Genomic DNA, 10724 nt, shown 5'->3' on the forward strand with positions numbered 1-10724 from the left:
GTCTTTTAAAAAAGTTTGAAAGCAGTGTGATTATGACGAGTCCGTGCAATTGGCCTGTGACACCGAGTGGAGAATGAATGGTCATGTAAAGAGTATGCATTTTAAACAGTTTATGGAACCAGCAACAAGTAAGTTTGATTTATTTATCTACTTTTCTATTAAAATACAAAACAATAATGCATCTTTACTTTCCATTGTGGTTATTTTCGGTGCCTTACAGCAATTGTGAAACTGACTGAAGTTTCAGATTCAACCGTTTTTTGAACACATGTCGTTTTCTAGTTATAGTAAATTAGTTTTGGAGAATCTGGCCAATATTTAAAGAGACTGATAATATTTGTTGGCATCTAAACATACTTTAACTACAGTATATGGTTCTATAAAATGTCTGAACTGATAATATAGCAGACTTCTGGTGTCCTTTTTTTGCTGAATATTTCTATTCAAGTCTATTTTTATCACTCCTGCCTTCCTACTTGTGGCTTTTAAGTTCCCCTCACCGCTAGGATGCAGGATAACCTTAACTGACCAGCTTCCTTTCTCCGCAGCATTACTCTCTCTCCTGCTGGTTATGGCTGTTGATTCAACACGATTTGTGGCAGCAAGCAGAAACCAGCAGTGTGGGAATTCTCTGCAGCAGACCTTGAAGCTTACCAGACTCATACATAAGCAATCTGGCGACCTAATCAAAACATATGTGAGTACAGACATAAAAGTGCTGCATTTTTATTTTGCTGTGTTAAATCTCCACCCTGTTTTAAAAACACAATATGCCAACTATTCATGTTCCTCTTTAACTTAGTCTGATATTTTTTTTTTTGCAGAAAGCCGCTCAGGGAGAAATGTCAGAGCTCTTCTGCAAGGTGTCAGTCAACGACGTCCCCGACCCCAACATCTCCGGCCTGGAGCCCTCAGAGACGATAGTGAGCATCTACACGCACCTCCAAGATTTCTTCCCACATTTAAAACGAGTGTACGAGCAGCAGACGGACTTGCAGTTACCCGCGAGCCCGCTGCTGACAGACCTGAACCGAGTCAGGGCCAGCAGCAGGAGCCTGGCCGCTCTCGTAAACAGCTTCTATCAGAGCCTCTTCCCAAACCTGCCCATGCCAGAGCCAGCAGGAGGGCCGACGACACTACCGCCGCCTCAGAACGTCTTCCAGCAGAAGGTCTACGGCTGTGTGGTCCTGAAGACCTACCTGAAGCTGCTGTCAAACGTTACTCGAGAACTGAGGACTCTAAAAAACAAAGTGTGCAGGAGGAGGATACAAATTAACTCACTCTTCTGAGGATGACCTAAGGCTGGCCTTAGTCAGTTTTCAACAGCACTTATCCTCAATGGGTTGATGAAGACTATAAAAGATATAAGTGAGTAGTATGAAGGTGGCGGGTACATCAGTGTAATGAAGCCTATTTATGGTATTTATTATTTATTTTCTTATTTCTGATAAGAGGGATGCTGTTAAAGAACAAGAGTGTGAAAGTATCTATGCAAGCTATGTATATTTAATATGTCTAATATGTTATGTAAGGTTCTACTTTGCTGATGTAAACTTATTTGCTGTGTACAGAATTATTAAAGGATACTTTGCAGCTGTACTTCTTTATGATCTTTCATTTCTCAGTGTGGTTGCATCAATAATGTACAATTTCAGCAACACGGGAGTGTCTGGAAAATCTCAAAAATAGATTTTCATGCACTACATGCGTCTTCGTCTTTGCTGGACTCAGCTTGTATAACAATATATCTGTTTCTACACTGCTTAACAAAGATTGTCTCTGCAAAAAAGTGTAAATAAAACTAACTAAAATAGTATAATTTGTGCTGGAAGCATCATGTGCAGAATACGTCCATCAAGAGGGGTTAAAAGAAAATCAGGAAGCTGCTGAGACGCTGACTGTGGGATATCAGCTCAGAATGACGCATGTGTTCAACACAAGGCAGTATCGGATAGGAAAGATTTCATGAAACTGGCGGACTGTCTGGCCAGTCACAAGGTGTGGGTGTGCGTGGGTCAGATCACTGTATGTGTTGTTTGCACCCTCATATAGATGGAGACGCAAGTGTGTGAAGGGTGAGATGGGGAAAACAAAAGAGGAGTCTGCAGAAAACCCCTAATTTTAAAATAGATGAATAACAGACGCTGCACGCAAACTTGTCATCTACATATATGTATATATAACAAAGATACCAAATATTGCTGCTGGAATGAAGTAATGCTTAACTAAACTTTCCTCAGATCACAAGCTCTCGGGAAACTGGAAGTAGATGGGGGATTCACTCTGGGTCATGAATCAAGTTCCCTGTTATAACTCTGCTTTATTTAAAGCACAAACGCAGAGGCTACCTCAGGACAACAGCCATTCTTCAGTCTACATTATTCATTTATTTTCACCACTTAATGCTTTACACGACCACAGAGAGCAATGATGAAGTACACCCCAGCAGACAGGCTACAGTACTGTATGTGTTGGACTATAGTCACAAATCCTCCAAGTAAAACACTCCCTAATCCACCTGACTCTGGAGAAACGCCAGATAATCTGCACAAGGAAGAACATGCAAACCTGAACACAACAGGAGGGGCCTTTTGCTGTAACAACCGATCCACCTGTCATCAGCACATCACTATGAACATGTGTCAACTTCTGCACAACTGCAATATACTATACACATTTGGTCAAACTATAGTACTGTTTCCAAGGTCAAGAAAAATACCCACTCTCAACTGCATTATAGTTTTCTGTAGGGTATTCCCATGTAAACATGAGATTAAACACAAGGAAATTAGTCTACAGCCATGCTAGCTGTGAGCCTGCGTGCTTCAGCTTAATGCTCACATCATGATGCTAATAATGCTCAAAGTGACAATGCTAACATGCTAATGTTTAGCAGGTATTATGTTTGCCATGTTCACCATATTGGTTTAGCGTGTTAGCATGCTAACAAACACAAAGGCCAGCTGAAGTTAGGGCCGGCCACTGGCATAAACACTCTATGTGGTGCATTATGTTCAAATAACGGACTAATTTTACTCTGAAACGGTAATAGAAATATGTTTACTTACAGTGGATTCATATTCCTTAGCTTCTTACCTTTCAAAGGAGACCAGAAATATGCATATAAGCCTTATGGTTGAGGAGCTATTCCAGATTCATTTTGGGTATGCTATTTTAGGCGTTTCTTCCTAAGGCTAGGGCTTAGGTTATTAGAAAGTAAGAGATTTGTTTTACTTCAATTGTCCATCTCTATTGTGTGTATGTGTGTGTGTGTGTGTGTGTGTGTGTGTTTTGCATGTATTTGGTCATAAAACAATATATTGGACCAAATTGAAATTGTGACCTGATGATGGCGCTACATGTTAAGGGATAACCAAAGTTATTACAATTCAGGGTCACCAATATTTGTACCCAATTTTTATGGCAACCCATCTAATATTTGATGAGAAATTTAAATAAAAAAACTAATTTCAACCTGATGGTGGCGCTAGAGAATAAGTCAGAGGTTTTAATCAAAATCATGAGGATACATCATCTGGTAATGTCTCTGCAAAATGTTTGTGCCAATCCATCTGGTATAGCTATATACATATATATATATTTCACTGAATAAGTGAAAACTTCAGCAACATTTCTCTACAGAACCAAAGAGAGATAAAACAGAATGATATTCAATGTGACTGTCCACTAATGAACACAAGTAGTCAATTAGAAATCTGAAACACAATTACATACTGTATGTCATATTTTATTGCAAAAATATGGACAGCTTTACAAAGTAAAAGCTTTAATGTTACAATGACACAGACAGTAAAAGTGACAAATCTAATCATTCAATTGACGAGCACCTGCAAATCGATGACCCAACATGTACCATGTTGAAAAGCACTAGATCATACAGAACCTACTGAAAAAAAAACATACTACAGAAAGGACATAAATATCAGGTGCAGGTTCATTATCATTTAACATGCTTTACATGTTTTAACCCATGGAGGGCAGCATACACCCATGACTGAATACATTGAAGTGCATCAGAAGTGCTGATGGGTATCTTTGGGCATTCTAGACAGTCTATCATTTGGCTTTCACAGGACATATTTAAAAAAATGAAGTGTTAGTATTATCTGACACACAACACAAAGCCACAATACCTGTCTGCACAGCAACACCAAAAGATGGGGACATAATAAACAGGTATTGATTTTTTCTTTTTTAACCGATAGTGACAGTAGTATGAGCTTGAAGATATTTTGAACCTTTTTGAAAAGGCTTATATGAGATTACTGTTCTTGGTTGTTGTTGCTAATAAATGTGTGTATTTTCCCACAAAAGTCACACCAAAAGATTGGAGTAATAGTGTGAATGATAATGAAACAAGCATTAGGAGAGCTTAAGTCTGGTTTAACATTTTAAATGCTGGTATAGTTATTTAAACTTCTGACACGATGAAGCTGCAAACGTTTTGTTCACATGTTGGATTATAAATTGGAATACAGAGGGTTTTAAGGGTAATTAAGACAAAACGTTTCACCATCAAGCACGACAGTCTCTTGAGATTTTATGATACTTGAGAGACTTTTCATGCACAGTCTGTATTAAAATATCTCTATGACTAATTATCATGTGTGAATCAGTCAGTCTTCCGTAAATAAGGACTGATAAGATACTGCTTTTCAGCGTTTAATCTTGCATGACAGCACTCCCCGTTTCCTTTTTATCAGAAACACACATCATGAACTGAAGTCAGATCTGTTTCATGGGGTATTATTGTGCAAATGTAAATGTGTGCAGAGCATGCACCAAGTGTCATATTTGCAATAATAAATAAAAGGCATTTCAAATGATTGCATTGCTATTATTAGACACACCTAGATATATTTAAAGACAAACCTTTATATCCCTGATAATTACTGATTTATGGCATTAACATTTTTAAAGGTTCTTCAAGCATCAACATGTGCATGCATAGAGTCATACTGTCTGCTACTCCAGACATGGATATCTGATTATTGCTTAGTCCAACTACTAATAGGCTGGTTGTTATTGGACTGATTATCTCATATTATTGCTCACAATCAAATAAACTACTTCTATTAAATCTGCATGTTTTCATCGAATTTGCATAGTTATTCAAACATCAGTAAGGCATATTATTCAATGCAAGCGACAAACAGATAGTGAAACCGTAATTATGCGCCTTCGGGGTTTTCCCAAAGTCACTGCATAGTTTAGTGTACCAACCTCACTTACAAAAGGTTGTCGTGTCCATATTCAAAAAGCGAACGTTCATTCTTGATTCAACCTCAATGCCAGTCAGCAACTAAAAAACAAAGTTTTAAGTTGTTTAAAATGTATTTTGCTGATAATGTCACCATCCTTGAAAGTGGTATGGTTGACTTATTATTTGACTTTTGCAAAAACTACAAATTTGCACTTTCAAAGTGTGGTAATTAATTAAGAAAGTAGTTTTTGCAAACTTTGTATTATGGTGTGTATTCTGTGTACCAACCTTGAGGAAATGCTCAAACGTGATTCCCTCATAGAATTCATCAGGTTCCTGCGCGAGAAAAAGTTACAAACAAACAATGAATCCAGCATAAAAGGATAGTTTGGGTATTTTGAAGTGGGGTTGTATGAGGTACTTATCTATAGTAGGTGTATTACCTACAGTAGATAACGGTCGGCACGCCCCCAGATTGGAGAAGCAGACAGGAGTACCGACATGGGAGCAAAGCAATGCACTGCTGTGGATAGGGCCGGCAGCAATACGTATTTTAGTCACCTAAAAGAAAGGCTCACTTAAAAAAATCAATAATGGTTTAAGTGTAAACTATATTTAGAATATTGTCACCGGTTTACCTCGCCGTCAGACAGCCCTTTACGACAGGGAACTGAAGCCGTTGTATCCATCAATGCTCTTGCCTAAGCAACTGGACAACATTGAAAAAAAAAAATGTAATTTGACCTTGCAGAACACGGGAGTTGTCCAGTGTTCTGCGATGTAAAATGACTGTATTAAACGCTGTCTCTGAGTGACTGACTGACTGAGTGATGAAGTTACACGATTGGTCGGCCAAGTGTTGGAGTTTCCTCATTGGCCATTGCTCCTTCAAAATAAAAAGGCGGGGAACAGTCCTTTATCCAAATGAGCCCGTCCAGCGCGCCGCATCCGGCTCACAAAAGTTGGACCCAGCTGTCAAACTACGCGATCTAGCTCTAAAACGAGATTCAGCAATGGCATAGCCTATTATTCGCTTAAAACCTTTTCAGAAGTAGATTTTGGTGGATTGTTTAGACGGAAGAACGGAAATTTTACTAGCAGACTGCCATGTTGTTTCCTGTTTGAAACGGCAAGCAGAAAACCTGCAGGGACCAATCACATGCATTCCACGTTAGGGTACGTCACCGCTTGAACGGCCAGTTGAGTAGAGCAGCGCGTCCTTCTAGTGTCCTCGCCGGACATGATGGACATGTAACGCTGGCTTTAACATTATAGACATGACCACTGACCATTTGTATAACAAAATAACCACAAGATTCACAGACTGACCATACACGGTCCGGCCATATACTCGGTTTTGACCGAGTCCTGTTTTCAAAGGAGTCCGACTGCTTTGGCGAGAGCATAGATAACGGCTTCAGCTCCCCGTCGGAAACATAGACTGTATAGCTGTCTCATGGCAAGGTAAATCAGTGAAACATTTTTAATTCACCTTTCTTTTAGGTGGCTAAAATACGTTTTGCTGTTAGCCCCCTTCCACAGCGGTACTTTGCTTTGCTTTCGTGCATCAAACTCCTGTCTGCTTCTCCAAACTGGGGGTGTGCCGACCGTCATCTACTGTAAGTAATACACTGACTATGGATAAGTACCTCATACAACTCCACTTCAAAACACCCAAACTATCCCTTTAATGTTATCTTTAGCTATACTACAGCTCACATACCATGTGACCCATTGAGATACTGGCCACCTCCAACATGGCTGCATCCGCAATGCTTTTGGCTGTGTTCTTCTCCATGGTCTCGCTGAGAGATAACAGCTCCTCCACCACCTGGACAACAAGTTGAAATAAAATAGAGAATCTGCATCTTCTGATCACCTTCAAATTTCAGCTGAAAATGTCCAAATGATGCTGATTAAAACAGACACAGGTGACACAGTCAAATCCACATTATTTCCTCAAACTGTGAGTAGAGATTGTTGCAATCTTCACTGGTTATATGACGACTAAAGTTCATTAAAAAGGTGCACAAGATTTGGTCAACAGAAGTGAGCAGAGGCTTACGTGTCTGTACTCCTCGAGGGTTATCGTGCCGTCGTTGTCGGTGTCATGCATGTTGAATAAAACTGCATGCAGAGAAAAACAGAGCCGTCAGTTGTGTGTCAGCCACAGATAACGTCAAGCATGTGATCGCGTGATTTGAAGACACACACATCTCAGTTTATCCCTCCTGACATCCTCACGCTGTTCCGCCATCATGTGCAGTGACGGGGGCCTGAAATGGGACATGACCAACAGAAACTCCTCGAAGCCGATCTCCTCGACGTTGCCCTCGCCATTCTGACGAAAGTTTCTAAAGAAAATATAGATGGAGCGATTGAGTACGTACGGATCCCTGCACTTCAGCAAATTCTTGAATCTTATCTCACCCAATACTACAAGTTCAGGCATTACTGTACCTTCTGTCAAAGAAGGCCTCTATTATCTGCGTACGGATGGGGTTGCATGCTAGATCTGGGATTTGGCTGAAGTGATCTCTCCTGAGGGTGTAAAGAGCATTTTTAAGGAGTGGCTTTTATGGTGTCACATACTGCAATATATAATCACCGCCACAAGTTGCAAGCTGTGGGTGCTAAACATAAAGCCTGTTAGGCGGGTTTCCACTTCCAAAGAAAGCTGGTCAGCTGCCAGGCTGATTTGCTTAAAGGGCCAGTGTGTAGGATTAGATTATAACATTTGTAATATAATCACCTGAAACTAAGAATCATTGTGTTTTTGTTTGAGCCCCTCATATCTACATAGGGAGCGGATCCTCTTCATGTTGCTCCGCCATGTTTCTACAGTAGCTCAGAACGGACAAACCAAACAGTGACCCTATTTGAACTTTTACGCTACTTTTACTTTTAAGGCCACCGTATAGTTCTCCGGCACACTTACAAAACCGAGGTAACGTGAGCCGCACGCAGAGTGTAATACCGTGGTACTGCCAGCCGCCATCTGACTTTGCTCCCGAAGTAGTGCGAGGCAAAGGTCCTGAACTATACCACGGTGTTACCGCAGTTTTGCCCTCGGTTGCTCACGTTATACCGCAGTTTTGGAAAAGGTGGAGTGAGTGGAAGGGCACTCAATTGGTTGCAACCTCACATGACACTAAATCCCACACACTGGTCCTTTAAAGAAACAAATCAAATGATAACGAAACGAAAATCTGAAGGTAGCACTTAAAAAAAACAAAAACATTACACCACATAATGCTTAAAAAAATCATAAAACTTACAGCAGCGTATCTTCATTGTGGCTCAACTGCTTGAATCTTTTATGTAGGACTGCAATCTGCTCAAATGAAACTGAAAACAGAAAAGTTCATTTTTGTGCATGCATAAATAGCCTAAATGATAAAAAAAAAAAAAAAAACTCTTCAAAACCTATAAGATATTAATCATTTTGACATTTAAATAAGTTCTTTATTCCCTCACACATTTTTACTGGAGGCGTTCAAGGCAGCACATTTGGATATTCATATTCTATGTAAAACACTTTGGTTTGCTGTCTGCTGTCACCTGCACATTACACATCTCTTTCATATGAGGCTACAGGTGAATTAAAGTAGCTATTGTTGCATAATAGCTAAAAGTCACAATAGATTTACCCTCTTTCTCTTAAACTGTTGTGTCAACGCTTTCAATACAGTGTCTAATCTATTATTAACTGCACCTCTCTCTCTGTAAACTGGGTAAAGTTACACTTCCATTAACTTGCGATGTAAATAATTGATTACTGCTTGCACCACACAGACTGGTTTTCCTTTAGAGATGCTGGAAACTATAAAGGCAAATAATGATCATCTCTTTTTACTGTGAAATGGTCGGATTTCCCCTTTAAGATGAGAAATGAGTGAGGATGAAATCATATTTCCGGTGCGGTGAGATCATGTTTGCACACATCCTACACGTCTGACTGATGCCTTAACACTGAAGCAAAACAATAATAACGATGATGATTACTCACAGCCAGTCTTTTCCGCCAGATCAACGTATTGTGGTTGACCAGGTAAGGACTGCAGAGCACCCATACCTCGACAAGGATCTCCCACCGGACGCAATGAGCAGAAATGAACCGAAAGTGTTGTTATTGTTCACGGATCTCTGAGGATCATGTAGTCTCACACTCATCCATCTCCACCTTTAGTGTTTGTATGACAGATCACGAGCTCACACTTCTTGTCCCTGTGCGGTCGCGAGGCAGGTCTCATCCTCTCGAGCTACTTCCGCGACTATACCGTCCTGATGACGACACAACAGGCTGCAGTTTCAATTATTCATCCGGACTAGTTGATTTATTCAGAGGCTGCAGCGACCATTCACTGTTTGTTTATATAGTAGTAATGTACCAGGAGGGGAAGATGGAGAGTATAAGAGCAAGTAGAGTTCTCAGATATCAGAATACAGGCTCAAGTGACTGAAAGATGAGAGATAACGTTTCAAACTGCACAGAAATTTGAAGTATTTTGTATAGTACAGTATATTATGTCTAAAAGAAAGTCATAGTAGGCTATAGTATGCTGAAAAAAGTTAAAAAAAGTCATGTTTTCATGTTGAAAAAAAGTCACAAAAAGTAGAAAGTCATAAAAAAGTCATAGTACAACCTATTATTTTGCAAAAGCAAAAAAAAAAAAAAAAGTTATAGTACACCCACTATGTCAAAAACTCATAAAAAGTCATTGTATAGTATGCTGAAAAAAAATAAAACAAATAGTAGTAGTAATGTACCAAGCTGGGAAGATGGAGAGTAAGAACAAGTAGTTCTCAGATATCAGAATACAGACTCAAATGACTGAAAGATGAGAGATAATAACGTTTCAAACTGCACAGAAATTTGAAGTATTTTGTATAGTACAGTATATTAAGTCTAAAAAAAAGTCATAGTATAGTATGCTGAAAAAAGTTTTAAAAAAGTCATAGTATACTATGTCGAAAAAAAGTCACAAAAAGTCACTGTATAGTATATCGAAAAAGTCATAAAACAATTATAGTACACCCACTATGTCAAAAAATCATAAGAGGTCATTGTGTAGTATGTAGAGAGAAAAAAAATCATACGATGGTAGGTCGAAAAAAGTCATAAAAAAAGTCACAGTAGGGCCTATCGTATGTCGGAAACAGTCATAGTGTAGTCTGTCGAAAAAAGTTAAAAAAAAGTCATAGTACACCTGCTATGTCGAAAAAGTCATAAAAAGTCATTGTATAGTGTTTTAAAAAAGTCATGAAAGGAATTGTATAGTATATTGAAAAAGTCATAAAAATGTCATAGTACAACCTATTATTTTGAAAATAAAAAAGTTACAGTACACCCAGTATGTAGAAAAAAAGTTAAAAAAAATCATACTATAATATGTCGAAAAAAGTCATAAAAAGTCATAGTAGGGCCTATTGTGTTGAAAAAGTCATAAAAAGTAATTTTATAGTATGTTGAAAAAGTCATTAAAAGTAATTGTATAGT

At 38.9% G+C, this 10724-nt stretch overlaps 2 protein-coding genes across 2 annotated transcripts; one reads left to right on the forward strand and one right to left on the reverse strand.

Moving 5' to 3' along the window:
- m17 (IL-6 subfamily cytokine M17) lies at window positions 1-1599 on the forward strand. Its single transcript, XM_037751990.1, has 3 exons — window positions 1-128; window positions 549-697; window positions 825-1599. Exons 1-3 carry the CDS (start codon window positions 74-76, stop codon window positions 1287-1289), a joined length of 669 nt encoding a protein of 222 aa, XP_037607918.1. The 5' UTR covers window positions 1-73; the 3' UTR covers window positions 1290-1599.
- Window positions 1600-3727: 2128 nt separating this feature from the next.
- Window positions 3728-9503, reverse strand: tescb (tescalcin b). The gene is made up of 8 exons (XM_037753811.1): window positions 9234-9503; window positions 8503-8572; window positions 7685-7765; window positions 7439-7578; window positions 7290-7351; window positions 6948-7055; window positions 5513-5560; window positions 3728-5323 (listed from the first exon to the last, which is right to left on the reverse strand). The coding sequence occupies exons 1-8, from the start codon at window positions 9295-9297 to the stop codon at window positions 5246-5248; spliced, it is 651 nt and encodes a 216-aa protein (XP_037609739.1). The 5' UTR covers window positions 9298-9503; the 3' UTR covers window positions 3728-5245.
- Window positions 9504-10724: the final 1221 nt, after the last annotated feature.

This window comes from Sebastes umbrosus, chromosome 19 (assembly GCF_015220745.1).
Source record: "Sebastes umbrosus isolate fSebUmb1 chromosome 19, fSebUmb1.pri, whole genome shotgun sequence".
Classification (NCBI taxonomy): Eukaryota; Metazoa; Chordata; class Actinopteri; order Perciformes; family Sebastidae; genus Sebastes; species Sebastes umbrosus.